Source organism: Callionymus lyra, chromosome 12 (assembly GCF_982586985.1).
Source record: "Callionymus lyra chromosome 12, fCalLyr1.hap1.1, whole genome shotgun sequence".
Taxonomy (NCBI): domain Eukaryota; kingdom Metazoa; phylum Chordata; class Actinopteri; order Syngnathiformes; family Callionymidae; genus Callionymus; species Callionymus lyra.
The window spans coordinates 26,015,514-26,029,709 of NC_141829.1; the positions used below are offsets into that span (position 1 = coordinate 26,015,514).

A 14,196-nucleotide genomic window follows, 5' to 3' on the forward strand; every position below is an offset into this window, starting at 1 on the left:
GCGACGCTGGTGGCTTCTTGTAACCTCTGTCTGGCATGAGTCAGCGAGACTCTCCTCAGTGCGCCCTGTACTCAGAAGCCCGCCTTTCCAGGATTGGCGTGACCATGAGCGATGTGCCGACCCAGAGAGGACCCCCGAGGACGGAACATCCCTCACCAAGGTAGGATGAACCAGCTGAACCCGACCCACCACCAGACCCAGCGTCGGGTCGATCAGCACCTGGATCTTTCAGACATCAAAATATAGGTCGTAAAGTCAATGAAAGTGATTCATGTAAGTCTGTTTCCACTTCTGAAACTTTAATTATGTCGGCCCATAAGGGGAAGACTGATGGCGTAGGTCTGTCTTCCTCAGCCAAAGTATTAACAGTAGCTTCAACAACGGCTGTCGTCCAAAGTACAATACCAACCAAATCCTGAAATATGCAGATGACACAACAGTCGTGGGCCTAAACGAAACAAATTGGCCTACAGAGAGGAGGTGCAACACCTGGTGGACTGGTGTGCACATCACAAGAGACAAAAAGTCACGGAAACGAATCGCCCAATTCGTTCTTACCTGCTGCACGGATGAACATGCATGCCACTAACCCCGGAAGCAACAGGGATCTAATAAGCATTTTAGACGGGGTGTAACTCATCACGTCAGCAGCGACGCCGCGGTCGCCTTGGCAACGCGATGCCAACATGCGGAAGACGAATGCACCCGGGTTACATCCTCCCCACTTCAAACCATGCTAGTCCCGGTGCATGCAAAATAAAAACACAAGGAACAGGATGAGCATCTGCTACGTGGGGGTGCGGGACTCAAGGCATTTGCTAACCCCTGGAAAAGGGACTGGACAACAGAACCAAGCGGAGTGCCTAAAACCGAATATTGGAGTCGCTCAGGTGGCTGTCGATTACGAGTGGAGCTCTGCACTACCTCCCTCATCAACAACACTCTGATCAGTAGTGATCTCAACTTGTTCAGTGCATGTCTCACCTTGGTCACTTCGAGGGTCATGATTCTCAGGCTCATCTATTTGGGTTCCATCAACATCTACAGGTAGGGTTACTTTGACAGGTGGGTCTCCCTCAACAGGTCCACAGGATAGCTCAACTTCAGCTGCTGGAGAACACTCTTCCACTGTGGGTGAGTGAGGAGTTAAAAAGTCAGACGTAACAGGGATAACCGATAGCAAAGGACTAGTTGGATCAGAACCACTTGGAGATGAAGCAGGGGCATCGCTGGCAGAATCTGCTACAGGCAAGTGGACTACACTGAAATGAGCAGGCTCACAGACCGGGAAGGACAGGTGATCATCAGCTTCATCATCCACCGGACCATCGAGGGAGTCTGTGTCAGGTTGTTGCTGACTGCGGGTCCGAGGTCGATGGGCAGGGAATGGGTCAAGAGCTGGTGACTCATCCTCAACCTTATCCAAGAGAAATCCACATGGCAAGAGGAGATCCCTGGGGAGAGTCCGAGTTCTGTTCTTTTCATTTTCTGGATGGACAGTATAGACTGGCAGATCCCCAGCATGCTTGGCAACAACATAAACATCATGCTCCCACTTATCAATGTTTGCCACGAATCCTCACGTTGCATACTAGTAATCTATCACCTCTAGGACAGATGGGGTCACTCGCTTATCAAAGCGGGCCTTCTTCCTCTTCATTGATTGCAAAGCATTCTTTTCAGTGAGCTGATAAGTCTCTGTAATCTTGACCGCAGATTCTGGACATATTGGCTGTGTGATGGTGTCTGAGGTGTTGACACTGGTAAACCAAATGCCATATGCACAGTAAGTCGAGGTGATCTACCAAACATCGGCTCATAGGGGGTAAAACGGGTGACCTCGTTGCGAGTGCAATTATAGGCATGTATCATGGGCTTCACATACTCTTTCCATTGTGACTTCTTGTGCTCCAGTGTTCCCAGCATGCTCAGGAGGGTCCGGTTGAAGTGTTCCACAGGATTAACACAAGGGTGGCACGGGTTAGTATGTGTCTTCTTAATGCCTGTAAGTTCACAAAGTTATTTGATTAACCGATATTCAAAGTCTGATCCTTGGTCTGTATGAAGACGTTCTCGAATGCCTTAATAAACAATAAACTGTTCCCACAAGCACTTGGCCACAGTCTTTGCCTTTTGATTGGCCGTTGGCATGGTCACAGAAAACTTGGTGAAGTGGTCCGTCAGAACTAGGATGTCTTTTGTGTTGCTGGTGTCTGGTTCGAGTGACAGGAAATCCATACAAATCAGTTCCAATTGACGAGTGGTCATGATATTAACTAATGGAGCAGCTCTCCCAGGTAAGGATTTCCGCCGAACACAAGGTTCACAAGTCTTGACTTTAGCCTCCACATCAGCAGCCATTCGAGGCCAGAAGAATCGTGTTCGTGTGAGATCAAGTGTCCGTTCAATCCCTAAATGACCCATGTTGTTGTGGAGAGACACCAAGACTGTCGACTGTAGCTCTCTTGGCAATACCAATTGAAGTGAAACATGCTCATCATCGGGCTGTCTTCGGTACAAAAAATCATCCTGAAGTTCAAGACGGTTCCATTCTCGGAGAAGAAGAGCCACTTCAGGAAGTTCATGCCTCATCGCAGGGGGAACTTTCTCACCAGTCTCCATTTGGTGAATAACCTCTCGTATGCATGGATCTGACCTCTGTTTGTCCCTGAGGTCCCGTTGAGACGGAGATGGGATGACTGGCAAGCCATGTTGAGTCTCAGTGGTGTAGCCCTCTGGAATGATATCAGCAGAGCTCGAAAGAGACTCCACCAGCGTGAAACAGGTCCCAGCCGGATCAGGAGAGATGTTGGTTCTCACCTGGCAACTCAGGCAGATGGCTTCCACTATGTCAGGTGAAACGTCCTCCACACCACTAGGCTCAATTAGGTGTTGATGAGTGAACTGGTGAATCAGGTCCTCTTCCTTCCCGGAGAAGATCATCATCATCAGGAGGGCTGTCATGTGGCCGACGGGACAGTGCATAAAGCGTCTGTGTTCTGGTTGCCGGTATTTCAACTTGAAGGAGTAAGTTGAAAGGGCAGCTAACCATCGATGACTGGTAGCATCCAACTTGGCTGTTTTAAGAATGAACGTCAGGGAGTTATTGTCTGGGACAACTGTGAATGTGGCTCCATACAAGTAGTCATGAAACTTTTCTGTAACCGACCATTTTAGGGCAAGAAACTCTAACTTGTGTGCTGGATACCTGGTTTCACTCGTTGTCAGACCTCGACTAGCGTAGGCTGTCACCCCCAACCTCCCATCATGTTCCTGGTACAAAGCAGCTCCTTATCCTGTAGTACTGGCATCGGTATGGAGGATATAGGGCTGCTTTGGGTTGGCAAACCCCAGAACAGGAGCAGAAGTGAGTTTCTCAATCAGTACCTCAAGTAGTATCCTGCGAAACCCAGAAAAGATTTCAATTGTTTCAGGTTAGTAGGAACTGGCCAGGATTTTAGCGCATTGACCTTTTCTGGATCCGTCTCCACTCCTTTCTCAGATACCACATGACCCAAGTAACATACCGATGACTGGAAGAATTTACACTTTTCTGGAGACAGTTTGAGACCAAACTCTTTTAATCTGTGTAGAACTCTCAGTAGTCGTCGTTCATGCTCTTCCGGAGTGTCCGAGAATATAATGAAGTCATCAAGAAAGACAAGCACTTCAAATTCAAATCCCCCATGCATTTTTCCATCAACCGTTGGAATGTTTTGGGAGCATTTGTAACCCCTTGGGGCGTCCTGTTGAACTCCGGATGAATGTCACGAAGTCTGTCTTGTCTAAGACTGTCCCCGGTTACCCTAATAATAAACCGTGGGTAACAAAGGAGGTCAAGGATGTCCTTAACAGGAAGAAAGTGGCTTTCAGGAGCAGGGACAGGGACGCCATGAGATCAGCAGAGCAGGAGGTGAAGCGATGCTTGAGGGAGGCAAAGGACACCTACAGGAGGAGGTTGGAGGAGAAGCTGAGTGGGGAACAAATAAGAGAGGTCTGGGATGGTGTTAAAACCATCACTGGACACAAGACCAAGGCCTCTCTGACTGCAGTGGACACGGCGGAGGAGGCAAACCGACTAAACAACTTTTTCAACAGGTTTGAGCAGGTCACCTTACCCTCACTGCTGCCCGCTTCAGGACCTGCTCCACCTTCTTGTGCCCCCCTCAGCTCCACACAACCACTTCCCAGCTTCACCTCACTCCAGATACACGGTGTACTTCGGAGGATTCGTCCAGGCTGCTGGTCCTGACAAGGTGTCTGCTCGACTGCTAAAGACATGCGCTGCTGAGTGGAGTAAAGGTATCATGATGTTCTGTTCTATGTTAATCTTTGTATCCTTTGTCTTTGTTATTTTTCTCTGATCTATGTTCTTTATCTTTATCTCTCATCATCATGGCGTTGCCATCTGGCCTACAACAAAGCCAGAGCAACAATAAATTTGATGTGTACACATCTTAGTTATAGATTGTGGGAAAAGTAAATGTTTCAATGAACATGCTTATCATGCTGCAAATAATCAAACACTCACCAGTTCGGTGTGCGCGGCGCGATAAAAATTCTTTAAATAAATGGCAGCGGGACCAGCGGAAGTCGGGTCAACTGCTGCATGGACCAACATGCATGCAACTAACCCCGAAAGCGACAGGGATCTAATATGCATTTTAGACGGGGTGTAACTCATCACGTCAGCAGCGACGCCGCGGTTGCCTTGGCAACGCGATGCCAACATGCGGAAGACGAATACACCCGGGTTACAGGTATCTCTTCCCAGATATAACGTCACAGATCTGGCGCAGGTTCGGGACACCAGTTGCGGATCTGTTCTCCAGGGAGAACACAAAGTGCCCCCTTTGGTTTTCACTCAATGTCACGGACAGACCACCTCTGGGGGTGGATGCTCTGGCCCATCCATTGTGGCCCAGGGGTCTGTTGTATGTTTTCCCACCAGTGAGACTCTGGGGCGTCAACTCGTGGTTTGGATGTTGAGAGGGTGACACTAGATGCCCTGGGACTCTCCAGATCTGTAGTTTCAACTATTCAGGGTGCTCAGGAACCATCTACGTCAAAAGCTTATGCGTCACGGGCGTGTATTTCAAGCCTGGTGCAAGAAGAAAGGGCTGACATCTGTTTCATGTCCAGTCTCAGAGATCCTGCTTTTCCTGCACGACTTACTGGACAAAGGGTCGTGCCGCATCTACACTGGAAGTTTTTGCGTCCATGACTGTAGGACATGTTCGGTTTTGGTTGTTTTACGGCCAGAAGTCATCCCTCGGTAAAGTGTTTTCTTCTGGGTGCTCATAGGTTTAGACCTCCTTCTTTCATTTTTAACATTTTGGGTGGTGGTGATTCTTATGATTTTTTTCCAATGGAAAAGGTGTACCTTGGCTCAAAAAAGGTTAGAAATGGGCCTGGAATTTGCCAATATGGTTTTATCCAGGGCAGGTTCTTTCAGCAATGGTTGAATTATAGCATGCTTAAAGGGATTCTAGCCAATTTTTAGTCAAGCGACGCCAGTGGACTAAAGTGGTAGTGTTTAGCCCGACGGGAGACCATATTTCCCATGAGCACTCGCTAAACGTCGCAAAATTTGCCATGTCCCCATTGGTTTGCAGCAGTTGGATGAATTTTCTGTTTCCAGGGTTCCATTGGCTGAATGAAGGATGGATACCGATGATGTAATGAATCCGATTGTGGATAATGAAATATGCGTTATGACGGCTTTGTAAATAACATAACTTTAACTTTGTTTTTGTAGCGTCATTCGCCCACCCCACACACACACACACACCACAACCAGCGAGATTTGTAGCAGGTTCAAACAATACCCAAGAACTTTTACAGTGAAAATAAAAATCACACAAAACACAAGTTATATTTTAGTACAAAATATTAATGTACCCAAACTACCTAGAGCTGCTTTAAGGCTCTGCGGGACAACTCCAGAACACAGACAGCTGTTAATTATGGCCAACACTGACGAACCTATGCTACAAAAGACTTGTTTATATGGCGTTCCATAAGTTTAAAGTGAGGAGGTATCAAATGTTCCCTTTTTGAGTTCTTTACAATGGATTGGTATCTATACCAGCAGTCCTTTAAAATCTGAACAGAAACATGAAGCTGGTCCTTCTTCCACCTCCGCTTGGCCCTGCGACACTCTTGTTGGGCTGCACGTGTCCGGCCGTTAATCCAGGGCACAGGTTTGGCCTTTGTATGCATAGTTTTGAGTGGAGCAACATCATCCAGTATGTCATTCCAGGACGTGTGGAACCAGGAGTTTAATCTGGTCAAAAGCAGCAGAGAACCGGCCCACAGAGAAGGAGTTAAAAGTGCAACGGTTACGAGCAGGAGCGCAAGATATAGTTGGGCCCAGGAGAAATTGAATTTGAACAAATGATCTGAGATTGTGTTGTCACAGATCTACATATTGGACACACATACAACAACAGACAACATGAGGTCCAGCCAATGTCTATGTTCGTGTGTGGAACCACATACCCACTGAACTAAATTAAAAGTGTCAATACGGCTTAAAAAGTCCCGGCAACACACATGAACATTAAAATCACCAACAATAAGAACACGGTCGTAATTAGGCAGAATATCAGCCAGCAGATCCAAGGAAGGATCCAAAAATTGTTTTATTGGGGGTGGGGTCAAAATGAAAGCGCACAGCACCAAGTCGGATTGACCCACCTCAAATAATGCGACTTCAAAGCCAGAGAATACAGATGAAGTGACTCGCTGCTTACATTTAACAGTTGCTGTTCCCACTCCTTGACCTGACATCCCCAGAGAATTTAAATAGGATCAGTCATACGGTAAAAGATCACGGTCCTTGTTGTACCATGCCAGAAAGATGACACTACCTTTTGGGGGAGGGCTGGGTTCCTGTGAAGATATTAAATTCACTGAGTAGCTACTCATGATAAAACGAAATGCTAAGGTCGCAGATATGTCACCCTGCCCCTCAGTCCATTACTTGCCCCAGCCAGGTCCGGTTTATTCTAATGAGATGTTGATGCAGAGTGAACATGAGGAACAGGGGATTATTCTTAAATCTTTGTTTTCTTCTACTCTTCTCCTCTATTTGAGAGACCTATATTTTGAACCTTACCAACCTACTTGAAACAAATGGTAACAGTAACGAAGTTTGAGGATAAATTCAATGGTTGCGATGACACTGACCAATATCAATAATTAAAAATTATTTCGCAGCCACAGCGTCTGAAAATGTCAATTTGGGGAGAACATTGAAGTCAATTTAGAGCTAATAAAATAAAAAGATATATCCCTTTATTCATCCCACTTTGGGGATTTGTCACCACAGAAAGCCTAAAACAACATATAGTGGACACATAAAAACAACAGCATCAATAACAAATGGTTACGGAATGGCAAAATATAGTAGTAATGCTAAAAAAATTAAAATTATTTATATAGTCGTCAATGTAATTAAAACTTTGGAGTGACAAGAGTGACAATTGCGCATGCGTCCAAGACTTACCTTGCTGACAGCATATTAATGTAAATCTCTTAATTAATTAATTTTGACTTTCTTTTGTTCGATTTTATGATTCTACATATTTATTTAAACAAATGTAATGATTGATTTCTTAATGTCTCGCACAAACCTCTATGCCGTTGCTATGGAGACGAAGCCTGTTGTGGAACTTAATAATTTATTTAGAAATCATGGAAAAAGTTGACAAGCATTGGTGTTGTTGTTCAGCATGCTCTTTTTAAACAAACAACCTTGTATATCTAATTTTACTTCCTGTGGCTTGACAGGACTACATTCTGTGCACGGCATAGGGATACAGTAATAGATGTGATACGAGAATCGGCTGTTCACATGTTTGGATCTGGTTCTAGATCCGAGGCGTATAAAAAAAATAAAGCTTAAATACAGAATAAATGCGTGGTTTTCATTGTGACAACTGTCATGTTTAATAAAGCAGTAATTCAAAGAATTAAGGGACAGAAGCGGCACTTCCTTTTCTTCTTTCTGTTTTTCACATCATTGTTTTTTCAAGGCCGTACAACTTCAACCACAGTATCTTGTATCAGCCTGTGTAGTAACAACTTTCATTATTCATTTACTACATACATGAACCTCATTACCTGGTACCTACATTTTCCCCCAACCTTTACCACATAAAATGTCCCTCTGTAATACATATATTCCAGAGTAATATTTAATAGGTACTGTGTTCAATATACAGCTATATTCAGAATAATAGCAGTCCAACATGACTAACCAGATAAATCACTGTTTTTGGTATAAAACATAATAATAAATGGAAAATAATTTACCAGCAGGTGTAGTAAAGTCAGAGGAACAAACAGACCCAACTTTAATGATATGAATACTCCTGGGTCTGTGTAATTGACAAATTAAGTAAAAGGGGCGTGTTCAAAAAAATAGCAGTGTGGAGTTCCATCAGTGAGATCATTCATTATGTGAAAGAAACAGGTTTCAATCAGGTGGCCCTTATTTAAGGATGAAGCCAGCACATGTTGTGCATGCAATTCTCTGTGAAAACTGATGAAAGATGGGTCGTGCCAAACATTGTTCAGAAGAAATGCGTGCTTTGATTAAAAAGTTGATTGGAGAGGAGAAAACGTATAAAAAAAGTGAAGGAAATTATCGGCTGCTCAGCTAAAATGATCTCCAATGCTTTAAAATGGAAAGACAAACCAGAGAGACGTGGAAGAAACCGTAAGACTACCATTCGAATGGACCGAAGGATAGTCAGAATGGCAAAGACTAAGCCAAGGGTCTTCTTCAGGAAGATCAGAGACGGTCTGAAGGTACCTGTGAGTACTGTGACAATTAGAAGATGCTTATGTGAGGCTAATCTACCAGCAAGAAGCCCCGCAAAGTCCCACTGTTGCAAGAAAGACACGTGCTGAAGAGGATTGCATTTGCCAAACATCATGTCGACTGACCTCTGGAGAAATGGAGGAACATTTTGTGGACTGATGAAAGTAAGATTGTTCTTTTTGGATCCAAGGGCCGCAGACAGTTTGTCAGACGACCCCCAAACACTGAATACAAGCCAGAGCACACTCTGAAGACCGTGAATCATGGTGGTGCAAGCATCATGATATGGGGCCGTTTCTCTTACCATGGTGTCGGGCCTTTATATCGCATACCAGGGATCATGGATCAATTTGGATACATCACAAGTAGGTCATGCTGCCTTATGCCGAATGGGAAATGCCCCTGAAATGGGTGTTTCAACAGGACAATGACCCCAAACATACCAGTAAGCGAGCCAAATCTTGGTTCCAGACCAACAAAATTGAGGTTATGGAGTGGCCAGCCCAATCCCCAGACCTTAATCCAATTGAGCACTTGTGGTGTGACATAAAATTTGCTGTTTCTGAGGCAAAACCCAAAAATGCAGAGGAATTGTGGAAGGTTGTCCAATCTTCCTGGCCTGGCATACCTGTTCAGAGGTGCCAGAGGTTGGTTGACTCCATGCAGCACAGATGTGCAGCAGTTATCAAAAACAGGGGTTATTCAACCAAATATTAGTTAACTAATTGTCAGGATTGCTAAATGTTAATATTTTTTCAGTTTATTTAGTAAATATTTGAGTTTGTAATGAGAAATGCCGACACTGCTATTTTTTTGAACAAAGAAATATAACCTTTTCCTTCATATTCTGTAAAGTAATTAAATATTGATACTTTTTTCTTTATGATTTGTTGTGCAATACCATGTGCAGCGTTCCTAGTGAAAGAAAATAAAAAATATTATAAGGATTTTGAGCTTTATTCACTTTTTTAAAAACACTGCTATTATTTTGAACATAGCTGTACTATTACGGCGTGTTTATTAGTACCCCAAAATGACATGAAGAGGGTTTCCAAGTAAAGTCATGCAGTAAAGCAAAATAGGTCTTAACATATGGTGCACACTCTGTTTGAAAATAGACCCGTTCATAGATGCTGCCCCATATTATCCAGTGTCCAAAAATATACGGTACTCATTTATGACTATCTGCTACGTGTCTATGTGTATGAGAGCTGAGGGTAACAGACACGGAAATAAAAACCCACTGTAAAACTATAAATACCCTACTTAATTTTAATGAATTACTTCATGAACAATTATTTTCTGTGATGTTTTTACTACATCCATCATGTGCAGACCGGTTGACTAACTGCTACCTCTCCTATTAGTAACTGCATTAACTTACAACATGTTGTATTATATTACCTTCATATTGTCACATGAAATCCAAATGCTGTCATAAGCACTTTATGCCAATTAAACTGGGATGTAAAATTAAATGTCAAAGACTGTCAGTTTCTACTTTTATGATTACAAATTATACTTTGCACAGAACAGCAGTACTCAATAAAAAATGTTTTAAGTTCAAAAATAATATGCAACAACCACCACCATGAACAGCTCAGAGAATTCAATAAACCGCAGGTCAAATGTAGAATTCCTGCTCGTCCTCTACAACATTGCAGTGTTCCTCAGCTGCCGCTTCCTGGAGGCTGACACTGTGTACAGATGTGTCACTCAGAGAATGTGCAGCACTCGTGTTCATGCTTGAACAGTTAAGTCTTGACCCCAGAATACTGTAAGAAGCACTGTTTGACAACACACTGTGTGTTCTAACAAGAGCTCGGCCCAGTGCGGATGACTTTTGTAGGCCAGGCGAGACGGAAGAAACAATGTCTTCTGGTGGTGCTGACAAGGGCCGAGACATCTGTGGAACACTGGGTCTGATGTAGGCAGACACTACAGTGAGGTCCACATCGCCCCTGTGTCTGACTTTAGTACCCGTGTCCACATCCGTCTCCTCCGCCCCAATCAGGGCCTCTACGTTGAGCCGGAAAGGAGGGATAAGTGAGGGAGTTCTGTGGTGAGGGCTGGCAGAAGGTCCAGGAGAGGAACAAGTGGAGCTTGCAGAACCCAAAGGGAGAGAGAAAAGGGAGCTGGACTTGTGACTTCTCCAATGAGCACTTTGGTTCTCTGCTTGGCCCTGGTCCACCCAAAGCTCCTGCTCGTCCAGCTCCTCACAGGCCAAAGGGAGGGAGATCAGAGATGATTGGTGCTGGACACTCGGTCTGGAGGTGCGCTGACGGTGTCGATGTATTCTGTTGGAGGGGGTGCTACGGTTAAAGGTGGAAGGTGCTGAGTTGGATTCTGGGCCTGAAGACTTGTGAGAAGGATCAGGTCGGAGTTTGAAGTGACCACCTTGAACCTGAGTGGGTAAAGGATAACAGAGAGGTATCATGTACTGGTTAATTAAAGTTTTAGTTTGCAGTATTTATGTAAACACATGTTCTACTGTAAACATGAATAGAATTATTTTTGGGGAGGAAATTAACACAACATGCACTTTACACCCACGCTTTTATCAGGTGTTCGGGGTCAACCACAGGAAATGGTTTATGATTTAACTGTAAATCTAGGAATAAAAAAGGAGCCCAGGGCTCAGTGAACCCTTCTGAAGCAGAGCATGAAGGAAAGCAGCTGGAGAAGCCATCACAGCCTCACTCAGTCTCTCACCTAGAGCATTGCACCACAAGCTCAAGTGTAGTTTCAGATCCTCAGATTAAATCATACTCACCATGTGAAAACATGGAAATATTCCTTCATGCATGACCAAAAGTTGTCGGTGCAGCAGTTAACCTTTTTTTTTCCATTTTTGTCAGTTTCCACATTCTGTTGGTGATGATGGATTCACCATGTTGCCTTCATTGTGCACAACATCCGGAGAGTCAGCAACACATTTTTAGAGGCCAAAACTACTTTCCACTGCCAAGGTACATTTATATAAAGCCATAATCTCTTATGCATCATTGGACATCATAATGTATTAATAAGCTTAATAGGACATGTTTAATAGCTTTAATAATCAGGCTTTTAACTTAAAACAAGGTTTATAAAGTATATTTAATGCTGGATGTAATGCATTATAAAGCAATCATTAATGGTGCAACAGATAAGGTAAGGTAAGTTTAAATTTGTTCCATTGAGTCAAAACTTGGGGTTGTCGGGTAAGTATAAACAACTTCTAGTTAACTGCTTATGTTATTCATGGTCCAAAACAAGGGCAGTAAACTCCAAATAAGGCCAAAAAAAGGAACTTGAAAATGTTAAGACTTCTAATAATGAAAAAGTACTACTCTTCACACATTACATTTTAACCGTATACCAGAATACATTTTAGGCATACTTTCTTAATTCAATAAAAAAAATATTTATTTTTTTCTCTTATTTGAAGACAAACATGCCATTTAATGCTGCGTTGACTGAAATTGTTAAACCGATAAATTGCATTTTACTGATGAACCTGTGCAGTTAGATAGGGTAGATCCAAAACTGTGTCAAAAAATCCTTAAAATCTTTGTCTGGATCTACGTTGTTCAATCTTAATCATGTTTTAACTACAATTCAGACACTGTAACTAAAGCAGGTGGCACTGCAGTTCAATACATCTGCTCGGCTGTCATGATGGATCAGCTTATTGTTTCAAGTTGTGCAGTTCCAATCCCAGTAATGGACTTCTTCCTAATCAGCCTGGACTGATCTCACACTGCTTGATCAGATATCCTTCTGAAACTGATGCTTTTGCAAACAAGGGTTTTATTCTGTGTGTGGATGTGAGAGAAAGTCTAGTGATTGTTTTATTTATGCTTGAATATTTCTAGTTACAGCCCTCAGAAGTAATGCAGTTAACATTCAACGCTTCTTTTGTTGTTGTGAATTTTTAACCCAAATATACAGTAATTTCCTGTAGATCATGATGATTTCATTTAATTTAAGTAGATTTCCAAATTTCTTTTGCTCTCTTTTTGCGTTCCAGACATCCCTCCAATAGGGATTGTTAGAATACTCTAAAGCTCTGCAACCTTGCCATAAGGGGAACACAAACCAAACATGTAAAGATAATTTGGGTGCTCTAAAATAAAAGATATTTGATATTACTCAAAATGAAAAGGAAAAATTAAGTCAAAACTTAAAACTTATTTTATAATTTAAACATTTAAAAAAATACTTCATTCACTTCATTCACAATCAATCATTCAGCCTTCTTAACCGTTTCCAGATGTCTGCTGTATATTATTTTGGTGTTTTTCCTGCAATATTAACCATCTTTACCTGTTCATCAAAATTAGTTTCATATAACCTGACAGATATATGCTTCATGCTTCAGAGGTCCGAAGTTCATCATATTTACCTGCAGAAGAATCTTGTTTCCATCATAGTCTTCTGTTCGCCACCGGACCTCACTGATGGGGCTGCAAGGGTTAGGAAGTAAGGGAACCAGCGCCCCAACATCTCGCACTCTCACCTCCATCACCGCTGAGTCCAATACTGTGGGGCTCTGACCTCGAGAAAGTCTTTTTAACGACAGCTGGACCTCCATGTCGTGGTTGGAGTACACGACTAAGAAGCAAAAGTCCTCTTTCTTCTGAGCCACCCTCCTCTGAAGCAGAAGCTTGTAGAGTCGCACCATGTCTGCATAGTTGTCATGGCTACAGTAAATAGTGAAGCGCACAATTTCTTTGCCATAGTGAACCTGTCGCACTGCCCACAAAGGGGTTCCAGAGGCGAGGGTGTAGAAGTCGTGGCTGTACGGTGTCAGTGGTAACATTCGTCGACTGCTGCTGCTGACCTCCTCAGTGTGGTGGTAATGCCATGGAGGGCGCTGTAGAGCACGGTGGAGCATCAGTATGTGTTCTTCTCCTCCACATGCCTCCTGCAGGAACAAGATGACCGCCATGGCAGGTTGGCTGACCGACAACTGGCTGCCGTTTTGTAGATTCTTGGTGTGCGGGCGTTGGGAATGAGTGGCTCGCTCCGAGACCCTGAAGAGCTGCAGCTCAGGATGAACCCAGGCCAGCAGGGAGTCAGCGGCATTCTGTAGAACCCGACCATCTCCAGGGTCAGCAATCAGATGGACACTGACCAGGAAGGGATCTTGGAGATCTCCCATCGATACTTCGCCTTCACCAACAACAGTAAGAAGAAAATGAAAGGGAGATATGAATAAAAAACATTAGACAAAGATAAGACAAACTGTTACACAAAGATATTAAAATGTGTGCTGTCAAGAGATTTAAAAAATGTGAGATTAAATCTCAATGATCAGTAAAAAAAAAAATTCATTTATTGCATAAAATGAAAGATTGATATGAAAGAAAAAAGTTTGCTCA

The 14,196-nt window shown here is 43.3% G+C and overlaps 1 protein-coding gene across 1 annotated transcript; it reads right to left on the bottom strand.

Moving 5' to 3' along the window:
• Positions 1-8,832: 8,832 nt before the first annotated feature.
• Positions 8,833-13,981, bottom strand: fam124a (family with sequence similarity 124 member A). The gene is made up of 2 exons (XM_087804057.1): positions 13,218-13,981; positions 8,833-11,234 (listed from the first exon to the last, which is right to left on the bottom strand). The coding sequence occupies exons 1-2, from the start codon at positions 13,974-13,976 to the stop codon at positions 10,455-10,457; spliced, it is 1,539 nt and encodes a 512-aa protein (XP_087660183.1). The 5' UTR covers positions 13,977-13,981; the 3' UTR covers positions 8,833-10,454.
• Between the last annotated feature and the right edge of the window lie 215 nt (positions 13,982-14,196).